Source organism: Biomphalaria glabrata, chromosome 3 (assembly GCF_947242115.1).
Source record: "Biomphalaria glabrata chromosome 3, xgBioGlab47.1, whole genome shotgun sequence".
NCBI lineage: Eukaryota > Metazoa > Mollusca > Gastropoda > Planorbidae > Biomphalaria > Biomphalaria glabrata.
The window spans coordinates 19075302-19089297 of NC_074713.1; the positions used below are offsets into that span (position 1 = coordinate 19075302).

Sequence of the window (13996 nt, forward strand, 5' to 3'; positions counted from 1 at the left end):
ACATTCAAATGAACACAGCTAACAAACATTTACAAGAACACGCGCGTACACACACTGCGGTAACAGCCTAGTGATAAATCTATAAATAGTCAGTAAAACAGTATATTGATAAATCTATAGATAGTAAAACAGTATATTGATAAAGGATCAATGAATGGACTGTTTGACTTAGCCATTACGTAACTGTCGTACTTTACAGCGCTATTTTTAGACTGTAGAACCAGTTTGTGCTTGTACCCCCCGCACGCGTAATCTGTCAATCAAAATAAAACACACCCATTTCGATTAAACAAATAAGTCTGCAGTTTAGAGAAAAGATATAGACAAAAATAGTGAACACAGTTCAGCTGTCTTAACTTCAGTTTTATATTATGTGAATACGCTAGACTAAAAAATATATTGTTCATAAAAATCTATACCAATTGAATAAATAAAATAAAAGCGTTTCAATGATACTGTACTGTACAAACTACGTGGCACACACTATGTAGCTTGAAAGATTTCAAAGTCTCAAACTTTTGAAACACCCCCCGCCCCAAGAAAATAAAGACATTCGGTAAATTGTGTTATTTGTTTTAAAGGCCTTACTTGAGAAACACTCACATAACGGCCGCGAATGGAATTGGGCAGGATTCGAACTAGAGACCAGGCAGCTATCCTTCAGGAGTAAGTAGAATTGAGCTCCATTGGTCGTTCGTTCGCTTTCCTTAACGTGACAGAATGGAAATACAACTTAAATAGTATTCTGTTTGAATACGTCACAACTATTGACCGTACTTTTTAAACAGGACCTTGAGCGCCTGGATCCAGATTTTAACTAGACGCTTTCTAACACACCCGGCAGTTAAAGTCAAAGATTTCGAACGGACTTGAACACCTACCCTGTACCGCGTATACGTTAAAGTACAACCCAGGCAATGGGATCCTATTGTCCAACAGGAAGTGGGGAAACAGTGCACAACAGAGAAAAAGAAAAAAAGAGTGGGGGGCTTATAAAACCATCTTAAAGGAATCGATACCTGGAACAAAGGTTGTTTTTTTTTCTTCCATGAATTAAAAGAGTTCGTGCTAAGAAAACAAAACTATAGAAAAGTGAACAGATAAGTTGTGGTCGTGTTTGTTGAACTTGTTGTGATGTAGGTTTAGGGTTGATTCCTTGTAGATGACAAATGTTAACTACTAAATGTTTGCTTCAGAAGTTGATGGAAGAGTTTGATGACGCCAAAAGACTACCAGAAAAAAACAACACACTTTCATACCTAGGTGTACGAATTAAGTTCGAATCCTGCTTAGTGTGTACAGTTCACATTGATTGTGTGGTGAAAAAAAACACATTAAAGACGTTTGGTCGTAGTGTAGGCCAAGACCGTCGTAGTCCGTACAACACCGAAACAACAAGACCGTCGTAGTCCGTACAACACCGAAACAACAAGACCGTCGTAGTCCGTACAACACCGAAACAACAAGACCGTCGTAGTCCGTACAACACCGAAACAACAAGACCGTCGTAGTCCGTACAACACCGAAACAACAAGACCGTCGTAGTCCGTACAACACCGAAACAACAAGACCTTCGTAGTCCGTACAACACCGAAACAACAAGACCTTCGTAGTCCGTACAACACCGAAACAACAAGACCTTCGTAGTCCGTAGGATGGCTGCCTGGTCGTGCGGTTTGCGCGCTGGACTGTCGTTCAGATTTATCGATGGTCCAGGGTTCAAACCCTGCCCGCTCCCATTCCCCGTCGTCCTGCGGGAGGTTAGGACTAGGAAGTAATTATCTTCAACTCTGAAGGAACATCCGAAACATGTAAAACATTTTACAAACAAAACAAACGTACAACACCGAAACAACAAGACCCTCGTAGTCCGTGCAGCACCGATCCGTGCTTTAGCTTTGAAGTCACAGAAATGCAGATATGAAAGTTTCTTTCTTTTTTTGTAACATTGACAGAAAAAAACACTAAACACTAGATCTGTTTTCAAACAGGGGAGAACAAAACTGTTTTGGTACGCGACATAAACATCTGTTGTTTCTCTTGGACAATTCAGTGACAACTCATTCACCGCTGACTGGATGGGTTTTAAAAACAACATCCAAACAGGTCGCTGGCAACTACGCAAATTAAACTTCATTAATGAAGACGACAATTTGTTCACAATAACACGACGCTAGCCATCAAAAAACAAATTAAAGTTCATTTAATGATCACTGCAATTAAAACAAAACTTGTGTGAGGTAATAAGTACTGGGTATGTACTTTGCGTTAAGTACGTCCACAAGATGGTCCCGGGTTCGAACCCTGGACGCCACCACCAACCCCTGTCATCCTTCAGGAGGATGAGGCTAGGACATATTAATCTTCTATTGTGAAGCAACGTTCATACATTTAAATATATCACAAATTACACTCACCCGATTATTATGGCTAATATTTAATGTATTTTTTAATCAACACTCCAAAATTCATTTCATCCACATATTCGTTTTTATAGGTCGAACGTAAAACTTGCGCCTTCTATCTACGTCCCGCGCTAATACACACAACTGTAACATAAGGAATCAAGCACAGGACCACAGATGAAAGGAATTCCGTAAACTAGCCAGTATATTCACAGTAGCCAGTCGGCATGTCCGAAACCTTAGCCGTACACTATTTTTGTACTGACCTGTACGTGGTCATCTATCCGGTGACGGTGAGGTTATGGTCAGGCCAACCTTGGGACATTCATCCACTGCAAGTCGGCGCCTCCGCCCAGTCATCAATTATGTTTTTCAGAGATGTTTTTTTTTTTTTTGTATAAACAGTTTGAGGGGATGGGGCGGGAAGCGGGGAGTAACAGAAAGGGTTAAAATGTAAGGAGGGGGGGGGAGGAAATTGAAAGGATGGAGGGAGGGGAAAGAAGGAGACGTGAAAACGTAGGATAAAAAAAAAAGGGGGGGTGGGTGGCGTGGGGCGCAGTGGGTAGGAATGCGGTACTGGCGCATGGGGCATATTGAAGGAAGTACCCACTGCCGAGGGGGGGGGGGGAGCTTGAATAGCGAGCGGCTCACGCAGGTCGTGTGTCGCTGGCTGGACACCAGGAACTGAGAGAGAGAGATGGAGAGGGGGGGAAACACCAGTATAAAAAAAGAATAAGAGACAAAAAAATATATATAACCAAGCTTCATTAAGAGATTCGTTTTAGTCTAGTCTTACTTTAGCTTTGTCTAGTCTTACTTTAGCTTTGTCTAGTCTTACTTTAGCTTTGTCTAGTCTTACTTTAGCTTTGTCTAGTCTTACTTTAGCTTTGTCTAGTCTTACTTTAGCTTTGTCTAGTCTTACTTTAGCTTTGTCTAGTCTTACTTTAGCTTTGTCTAGTCTTACTTTAGCTTTGTCTAGTCTTACTTTAGCTTTGTCTAGTCTTACTTTAGCTTTGTCTAGTCTTACTTTAGCTTTGTCTAGTCTTACTTTAGCTTTGTCTAGTCTTACTTTAGCTTTGTCTAGTCTTACTTTAGCTTTGTCTCTTTTCGATCTATACCGAGTAAAAAAAAGTTTCTACTGGCACCAAGGTATCAGGTACAAACCCAAACAACAGACAACAACACATTCGAATGTTCATACTTAGAAAAATGTCATAAATATCACGTGACAAAACGCTCGAGTCGATGAGACCAAGGAGGTCCCTAGTGTTTGGATGTATCGTGTCATCCAGTCAATCATCACATCACACACACACACACAGAGTTCAAAGTTTATTATACAATTCTATATTTCTCCTCCTAATGCGTCTGTCCATAAACACAAAAAGAGGGATAACTCTTAAAAAAGAATTAAAAATAACTATATACACACTATCAGTCTTCTTCTGTATATATATTTATAAGACTTGTCTTCGAGCCCCGCCTGAGAGCTACATCCAGAGCAGACAACCATTTAGCCACATCCAGAGCAGACAACCATTTAGCCACATCCAGAGCAGACAACCATTTAGCCACATCCAGAGCAGACAACCATTTAGCCACATCCAGAGCAGACAACCATTTAGCCACATCCAGAGCAGACAACCATTTAGCCACATCCAGAGCAGACAACCATTCTCCGCCGGTGGTCGATTTCTATGTAATTATGACTTACCACTAGGTAAGCCAAAGGCAATGTCATAGAGAAGAAATGAATCCTTAAAGAGAATTGCCTGTGATAGATATACAACAAACAACGTCTTAGCCGAAAGAGCAGAAATGATTGACATCTATACATTTATTTAGGCGTACCCCCAACCCCCCACCTGCAATCACCTTAATGTAACCTTTTAATACCAATCCCCTCAAATCGTGTCTACACTACTCTTACATTGATGTTGCAGCTTGTAAATATTTCTAAAATATTTCTATACTACGGAACAGATGTCTAGGTCAGTGAACAGGCTCACTATAGCACACAATAAAGTATTACATAAATCCGTTTCAAAATGGGAGGAACAGAGCCCGGTGGAATTAAAAAATGGGGGGGGGGGGGAGGGACAAAGAAAGCATTCCCATATCGCCAGAGTTTTCTAGAAGTCTGACAAACAACAGACCAACTGTGCCGTAAGCCAGCACAAAGCAAATCAAATGACATAACGCCGGAAATATTCTAGCCACTCCTTAAACGCATTCAAGCAATTCTCTCAGTAGAACAGCGCATAGGTTCTAAAATTGAGTTCTGACTAAGAACATTAAAGACTCCACTTTAATTTCACAGATTTGTGCTTGAAATTGATACGAATAGATGAATACAGACAACAGAAATAGTGTTACATGCCTAACAAAAAAATAGCATTTCAAGTCAATGTGTAGAACTGGAGCTTAGTGGGGAGCAGCAGGAGCCGTCGTGCATAACTGGGGGGGGGGGGTGCATTAAAACAAATAATAGACCACAGCGATTTGATCTTTTTTTTTTTTAACCCGTCACCAAGTTACATAAACAGTTTGATAATGTCGAGTTCATTCAAATCACGAGCTTTGAAACAAACTGTCGTTCTCTTGTAAGCGTTGTTACACAAGCATACATCTATAAATAGCGTAGTCACACCTAAACACTAGTGCCGCGCTGATTTGAACAGGTTAACACGTACTAATCAATGCAGAAACAAGCACACTCCTCCTAAATCTTGACTCAACCTTTCTCACCTCCTCTCTCCTGTAATGCTTCATGTAAGTCTTTATTCCCGTCTCCAAGGCTCTCCTTTCCTCTCGTAACGTATTCCCCAACCAATCCCCGTGATCTAACCGAAGCTATTCCCCAACCAATCCCCGTGATCTAACCGAAGCTATTCCCCAACCAATCCCCGTGATCTAACCGAAGCTATTCCCCAACCAATCCCCGTGATCTAACCGAAGCTATTCCCCAACCAATCCCCGTGATCTAACCGCAGCTATTCCCCAACCAATCCCCGTGATCTAACCGCAGCTATTCCCCAACCAATCCCCGTGATCTAACCGCAGCTATTCCCCAACCAATCCCCGTGATCTAACCGCAGCTATTCCCCAACCAATCCCCGTGATCTAACCGCAGCTATTTCCCAACCAATCCCCGTGATCTAACCGCAGCTATTTCCCAACCAATCCCCGTGATCTAACCGCAGCTATTTCCCAACCAATCCCCGTGATCTAACCGCAGCTATTTCCCAACCAATCCCCGTGATCTAACCGCAGCTATTTCCCAACCAATCCCCGTGATCTAACCGCAGCTATTCCCCAACCAATCCCCGTGATCTAACCGCAGCTATTTCCCAACCAATCCCCGTGATCTAACCGCAGCTATTCCCTGCCTTACATCCCTAAACTACGACCAGTCAGGAACGCAAATATAACTTAGTGGCTTACGTACACGTCATCTAATCACATAACTACGCAATACCTAACAACTACGCAATACATAACATCTATTACATCAGCTAGAGCAAGCCGGGAGAGAAGTGGACTTAAATTGTGGACAATTAATTTAAATAATAAAAAAAAAATTCACAATCGGTTGATTACAATGTGAGCTCTATGCTGGGCCCTCATAGAGCCATACAAGCTTTTTATTTGTTTTTAATTCATCTGAATAATCATTCTCTAAACAAATGTAGGGCACTAGGTCATCGTGTTTAACGGTTTAATTAGAACATAATCCAAAAATAAAATTAAAAAAATGCTTCAAAGTAAAAAACTTGAAAAACACTAAACAAAAACAAGGTCCTGATCTTGATACAAAACAAAAACAGACGTTAATTACTAACACCCTTGACAACACAAACAACAACAGTCAGTTGCTGATATAATGGACTTACAGCCCACACCCTAGGCCCTAGACTAAAGTAAAAAGCTTTAAAAACTGTCTTTTGAACTTTCATTTATCAGCTATGACGCCAATAACAGAGACACTTATGTGGATGACCCCTTGAGTATTTTTTAAAGTACAGTTACACTTTCAGGGTATTGATTTTGTGTCGTCGTTACATTTGTGTCACATTGGTAATAGAGATTAGCCACACGTAGACAGAAATTACATTCCAACAGGCCCAAACTAACGTTTACTGTCATCTATATGGAATTGTGTTGTAATAAATGAGCAATACCTCTAGAATTAACGTAATAATGAGCAATACCTCTAGAACTAACGTAATAATGAGCAATACCTCTAGAACTAACGTAATAATGAGCAATACCTCTAGAACTAACGTAATAATGAGCAATACCTCTAGAACTAACGTAATAATGAGCAATACCTCTAGAACTAACGTAATAATGAGCAATACCTCTAGAACTAACGTAATAATGAGCAATACCTCTAGAACTAACGTAATAATGAGCAATACCTCTAGAACTAACGTAATAATGAGCAATACCTCTAGAACTAACGTAATAATGAGCAATACCTCTAGAACTAACGTAATAATGAGCAATACCTCTAGAACTAACGTAATATTGAGCAATACCTCTAGAACTAACGTAATATTGAGCAATACCTCTAGAACTAACGTAATAATGAGCAATACCTCTAGAACTAACTCTACAAGTTGCTGAGAAACACGATGTCAATAAATCTTCAAACTCATCATTCTGAATCACTGTGGACGCTGTTTACCTGGTTTATTTTAAATAGTGAAATAATTCAATGTCTTACAAGTTCATTAGGTACTATTAGAGTTCTGCAGGGGTGGGATGGGAAAAGGGTGTGTGGGGGGGGGGGGCGCCGGTTCAGTGCTAGGCCTGTGGATGGTTGCCTTGTGTGGTAAGTGCTATGGACTGTCGTCTCGATGGATCCCGGATTTAAACCCCTGCTATTTTGTGCAAGACAAAAATTGGTGGTGGTTAGTTGGGGGAGGGGGTGTGTCTCTTCTGCTCAATTGTTTCAATGAAACACTTGCATGAAAGCGGAAAATAGCTTTTTTTTTTAGATTAGAAAAGTGACGAACTAAAAGGGTTGCGTTCAAAGTTGAGCTTGCATTGAGGAAAGAAAGACAGAAGGAAAGATGAGTAAAAAAAAAAAAAAGTAGCACTCGTGTAAACTTGATTGATTGCTTTGGTCTTACCAAGTGGCCAGATGTTTGTAATACTTGAAGATTGAAAGAATGGGGTGCTGGCAGTAGTGAATATAACTTACCGTCTCCTCCTCAAAGTACTCCGAGGACACGGGTGTCGTCACAGATGACATTGGATACTTCGTACATAATGGATAGAATGGATACATTCAGCCTTAGGTCTCAATTCAAGGGCAGAGACACTGGATCGATTTAATGAGGGGGGGGGGAACGAAATGGGGAAAAAAAGGAGAGAGGGGGAGGGGGGGGGCTGTAATGTGTGGGAACTATATGTGTTAAAATGTTTTCAATTGCTAGCACCCGCATAAATGTTAAAGTCTCCAGAGGAGAGGGGAAAATAAAAATAAAAGAGGGGGGGGGGGTCTTATTTTTGTCCACACAATTAAGAGGAACTGGGGAGTGCCATTGCGAAAGAAATGAACGTGTGAGCGATAGTGATCTGGGAAGGGAGTTCAACTGCTGGTAGGTCCAGACTTGCGTACAAAGTGACCATAGAAACAGAAGTGCCTGTCATTTATTCAGTTACAAATTGCGAAACAGCTGGCGACTAGAAGTGCAACTCTCCTCTTACAACAAATGTTGCGTGTTTAACAAAGCTCCCCCCCCCCCTGTTAATGTATACAGCCTAGTGTCGAGCTACTTGTGTAAAGTACCTTGAAGTGACATTCAATAAAAACATTATGCGTGAATTAAAAGATTTTCTTTTAAACTTTAGGAGGTAGCAACCAAACCAAAAAAAACAAATCATTTAAATTGTGAGCTCTCTCACTTCTCACTGTTACGCTATGGCTAGTGTCAATCGATTGCCCTCATGGTCAACTGAATGCCCAGAGAGTCAACACTTAACTCTTCATTTCCTTAACTGTACAAATAAAATGGTAAACCTGCACATTATTAAAACATGTTTAGATGCTCACCTTCCTCACACACGGACAGAGACAGAGACACAGAGAGCGAGACACACACACACACACAAGAGGTTAGCATCCCAAGTTATACATGTTAGCCAATGGTCACTAATGTGTTAGTTCATACTCCCCTCCCCCAGAGCAACAAACTGCACCATTCGTTAAATCAACAGAGTTGGGTAGGGGAAGAGGAGGGGGGGGTAGAGTACCATCTCTCAGTATACTACCTTCCAAATATTAAACGTAGTACATTTATAAGCAACCGATCGCCAATAGACGCGATGCCCACCTTGTTCAATATCAACCACGCCACTCGTGTGACTAAAAGTGCATGGCTATTCAGAATCGACTCGGCACTGTTTGTTGTTGTTGTCATTGATGTGCCATCAAAATGCATTTAGATTTAAATCTCTCTATTATCGATGTATCTTTGTGCAAGTTGGTGTCTGAGTGTTTTTTTAAAACTTGTAGCTGTATCTTTGATGTTACTAATGTAACATGTTGTTGTTTTTTTCACCATTGCGTGAATTGAGGTCATTGATTTCTGGGTAAATATTTTGCCAGCTTCGTTTTGTAAAAAGCACGGAGGGGGGGGGTAGCTGAGGCGGAGATGGAGTTTACATCCTATATAACTTTAGCGCACAAACAGATAAACACACACACGCACACATCTTCAATACATACTAACCGGTACTTACTTAGACCACACAAAGTCTGTTTGGGAATACACACGTATAAGGACACATTTATTTATAATCCACACTGACAAACATTATACACTGACAAACATTATACACTGACAAACAAGTTCTCGGCATTATTACAGTTGTTGACTAATTCACTTTCTATGTATGAAAAAAAAAATGGGCGAGCAGCGGTTGGGAGGAGTGAGTGAGGAGTTGGGCCGAGGGGAGGGGGGTGAATGTAATGACACTAAGATGACCAGTACAGTCAATATGTTTTAAAGTCAGATCACGATGACTGTTTGTGTTTGTCCAATGTGCTTATCTACATGAACGCGAGAGCTAATTACATATTTTTGTTCCCAGGTCTTTTGTTCTTTTATTTACAACTGACAACTGCAGAAGTCACTCAATACAGTTATGTCGTTGTCCAAGGTTTTGTTGTAACAGGAAGATTGGCAGGGGCTTTGAAATGAAGGGGTCTCGCGGATGAGACTTTGTCCTAATTAACACACTGAGACACATGGCATCATTTCGTTTAGAGATACATACGGTACTGAATATTATCAATGGAGTACTAAACAAGTTAAAGGTTATAAAGGAAATATTTTCCAAACAAAAAAAAAATTTAAAAGGACTACACCATATAAAATGTCAGTGGCGAGTTCTTCGGACATTCCTGTAAAACACTGAATGTGTACCCACAACTTTCACTTTTAAACCGCCACTTTCCATAAGTCGCCTTTGGTACTTTGTGGGACGTAAATGACAGTTTAAAAAAAATAATCAAATAACAGGTAAAGTAATCGTCTCAGACCTTGCGATCTAGAGGGTAGATGATGTAAAGATCATCTGTTTCTGTGGCCGAGTGTCGTGCGCTTTCGGAGTAAGCTTTTACAACTCAGCCACCGCGTCTCCCAGACGCAAGGTAATGACAACTAGATCTAGAACTAACTTTTTGCATCGAGCCACAAGGCACAAAAGTTGAAACAAGAAACACTAACATTGAGGAATAAAAATCGCGAATCAAAATCACAATAAAAGCAAAGACTTACCTGATCGAATACCATCATGGTTATGTGATTACCATATGAGGTAGGAGTACCTGTTAATGAATGAATACACGAGTAAATTGCGTGGGTCGATTTGAAGAGAGATTTTGTATTGCAGAAATTATATATTGATATGTTGATTGACTCCGAAGTGTAGATATAAATCCCATAAATTAATGTGTGAATATAAACTCCATCAATGTGAGTATCGCGATCAGTACATCAGAAGAAGTGTGGAACACCAATACCTATTAAGTAATACTGCCGTGTCTGCTGGTATGTTCACCAAATGTAGAGATAGATTTCTAGTTCACTCATTGCCTTGTGCCGTAGGTCAAAGGTTAAGTCGAGAAGTTGCTGGATTGTCGCTAAAATGTTTATGATTAGCTGCTAGGACCGGCAACTCTGTTCGTAGTAAACAAGACACAAACAGCGCGAGGCGTAGTGTCGTCATTCGACACCCAAAATAGAATTTGTAATCGGGCCACGGTTTTGTGAGTGTGTGTGTAGGCAGGAGTGCGATGCGCACCTCTCGCGCTGTCTTCTCTCTTCCTTCTCCCTCTCTCTCTTCTCTCTCTCCTCTCTCTGCTTCTTCCCTGTACTTGCGTGTTGTAGGCTTAACTACTTAATGGAGAGACTAAGATTTTTGTAAAACTTGTGTAATTCCCAAGCATGCAGAATAAATAGACTTAAATTTTCACACGCGCATTTTTTGTGTGTTACGTCAGCGTTTCTCAACTTGGGATCAGCTAACCCATGGGTTCTCAACCAGTGGCTCACGATCCTTTGGGGGTCAAATGATTATTTGCTAGGGGTCGCCTAAGGCCATCGGAAATTTCGGTTTTTCGTTTATTTTTCATTAGAAGTTATATATATATATATATATATATATATATATATATATATATATATATATACGCACACACACGCACACACACACACACACACACATATATATATATATATATATGATTTCTTAAGTGTTGTAAAAAGCACATTTGTACCTTAACTGATATATGTTAATTTTTTTTTAAGCACAAATTTATATCACACTAAATGAAATTACATAAAGCTTTTGCTATGTAAATATATCATGGATTTAAAATTTGATTATGATTTTAAAACACATTTAGGGTCTACCTAGGCCTATGAACGAGATAAATTATACGGTTCGGGGTCGCCGCCTAGTGGGGAATCGTATAAGGGGTCGCCGAGCTAAAAAGGTTGAGAACAGCTGAGCTAACCCCTGTTGAGGTGAAAAAGGATTTTTTTTTTGGGGGGGGGGCGTTAAAATTTTGTTAGTACAAGTAAACTTTTTAAAAAGAAAGTTAAAGATTTTAAATTGTAAGAATTCTTAGTTTTGTTTTACATGTTTCTGATGTTTCGTCAGGTCGGAACCTTTAATGCAATCTAGCCCACACATGGTGGGGGTGGGCAGGATTTCAACCCGGGACCATTGAGACCATATTTCAGAGCGCATACTACTTGACCAGGCAGAAAAATTCAGAGAATCGATGACATTGGCTGATACAGGAAAGTGAATGTAATGACCATTTGTTCGAAAAAAATCATTAAAAAGCGTTGTTTTGTACCAACAAAATGGCGGAACGCCGTTTCTTCTTGGAAACCAATAAAAGTCTAACAGTTGGTGATCTGGGTTTTAGTTGGGTGCATGTTTGAACTAAGACTAGGTTTACTGAATAATGCAACACATTTTGCATATATCTCTGCAATCAACTTGCAAAGCCTAAGATCGCTAGTTTTATTCTTATTATTATATTTAATTAATTAAGACATAACAAGTTATTGTATCTTAACATTTTGTGTATTCAAAAGGGAAATACATAAAAATTTTCTAATAAGTTTTAAATGATCTTTATGGAAATTTTAGTGGACCCAAAGCTTCTTAGATCTATGGATCAGCGTCATCATCTAGATTTGTTCTTATGGATAGACAAACTTCATCAAAAGAGATAATGGATGATGATGGTTAGAATTCTAAACTATGACTTATAGTGTCGAAAATGCTAAAGATTACCTTTCCACCATAAGTTATAAGAACTAGATCTATTAGTCTAATTAATTTTTAAAAATCCACATGCATATGTCTAAATTTTTGTCAGAACAGCCTATTTTAAATTAGTCGTTGGACATCATATGCAGTCTATATTAAATTAGTCGTTGGACATCACATGCAGTCTATATTAAATTAGTCGTTGGACATCACATGCAGTTTGTATTAAATTACATTTTAAAATGGAAAAGAACAAAAAAAAAAACCCATCTAGATCTAGAATTTAGTTTTATTATGGTAGGAAAATACCACTGTTGTATCCTAAGTTATGGCTACTATTTTCGAACTGCGTACCATCGGCGAACTTTTCCCCTCCTGTGCACCAAGTCGCCCTCGGCAGTCATTTAGTGACTTATCCTTCCTGGCCTCTTCACATACCCACCCCCTCACAGCTATTTTTTTCCCCTTCACGTTACAAAATTGTTCCCGACAACTGGTTAGCCGAGCGAAGAGAGGCTAAATTTAAACACAGCACGTGAGTCATGACGTACTTTCTCTCGCACTTCCCCTTTGCATTTGTTTACCTGTGTACATGAACTAAAGTAAAATTAGAATCCTATGTATATAGATCTCATTATCGATAATATTATAGCAATAATAAGAAGAAACGTGATACCAACCTATATAAACACCTCATTTGCATCTTTTGAACTTGTTTAAACACAGTAATCCCCCTTATTTTAGTAGCAGAAATGAAGCCGGTAAACATGTATCCGGACGATCAATTGACCAGCACTTTGACCTGAAATGACAGCAGTGGCGGTGAATCCAATGACCGGCTGCATGAGGGTAAGAGTTGTGGATGTATGTGTGTGTGTGTAAAGGGGGGGGGGAGGCGATTCTAATCCAAAATTAGCTAACCAATCACGAAGCCTTGTCACACGGCTCGCAAAGCATGTCTCAACGTCGGTGCCACCGCTTGCGCTGCGATGTTGCGGCATTTGATTGGCTGAACGGGTCGCCGCGATCAAGGTTACGTAAGTGTCAAGATCAGGACAAAAGGTGAACGCCTCGTTTTCGCTTTTTTTTCAAGCTCCATAAATATCAACGAATAAAAGGGGGATTATAAAAAAACAACCCTGCTATAACTGGCTGGGAGTGCAAGGCGGCAATTTTGAGAGGACTATCTCAAGTCTAGTTGCAGTCAGTCAGGAAATTGAACACATTCAATGAGATTTTAGGATTAAGAGGGATAAAACAAAACAACAACCTGGGTTCAATTACATTTGTCGTATATTGTAGTGGGCTAATTTAATCTGACTTCACTTTTATCTCAATTATGATGACTTCACATTAGCCACAGAACATTACAAGTAAAAAAAAAAAACAACTTGATAACGACTTTCACTGTTATAAAATGACACCTTTATTTATCACTGGGAAGTCCGTCTAGTCTTCATAAACGTCGCTATTTCTCTAACTAACATCCAAAACAAACTACTTCTATACTATCGCCATGTTGCTCTCCTGTTCATCTAGTCTACTACGTCATTCGTCTGTCTTACTACGTCACTATTTTTACCGTCGCTCAAAACAATACACTATAAATTTGTCTAACAAAACTAACATTCTAAACTAGTACACCAACTTTTTTTGTGACGGTACGCATCGGTACGGCGTACCGGCACCTTTTTGAATGTGGGGAAAAAATATTACTTTTCTTGTATTTTAACGTATATTTATAATTTATTAGTAGTTAAAAGTTAGGCAATCAATCACTGAGTACC

At 39.7% G+C, this 13996-nt stretch overlaps 1 protein-coding gene across 6 annotated transcripts in view; it reads right to left on the reverse strand.

The window, feature by feature from the left end:
• LOC106056989 (D site-binding protein-like) overlaps positions 1-13083 on the reverse strand; it is a 45895-nt gene extending 32812 nt beyond the window's left edge. The window contains exons 1-2 of one of the 6 annotated variants that reach the window (XM_013213978.2): positions 12890-13083; positions 10199-10248 (exon numbers count right to left, since the gene is read on the reverse strand). In XM_013213978.2, coding sequence (XP_013069432.2) covers positions 10199-10216 — 18 coding nt within the window. In that variant the 5' untranslated portion in view covers positions 10217-10248; positions 12890-13083. Of the gene's footprint in view, positions 1-2417; positions 2650-2671; positions 2788-10198; positions 10786-12889 lie in introns of those variants that run through there. The other 5 variants (XM_056023864.1, XM_013213977.2, XM_056023866.1 and 2 more) reach the window with 5 other exon arrangements.
• Between the last annotated feature and the right edge of the window lie 913 nt (positions 13084-13996).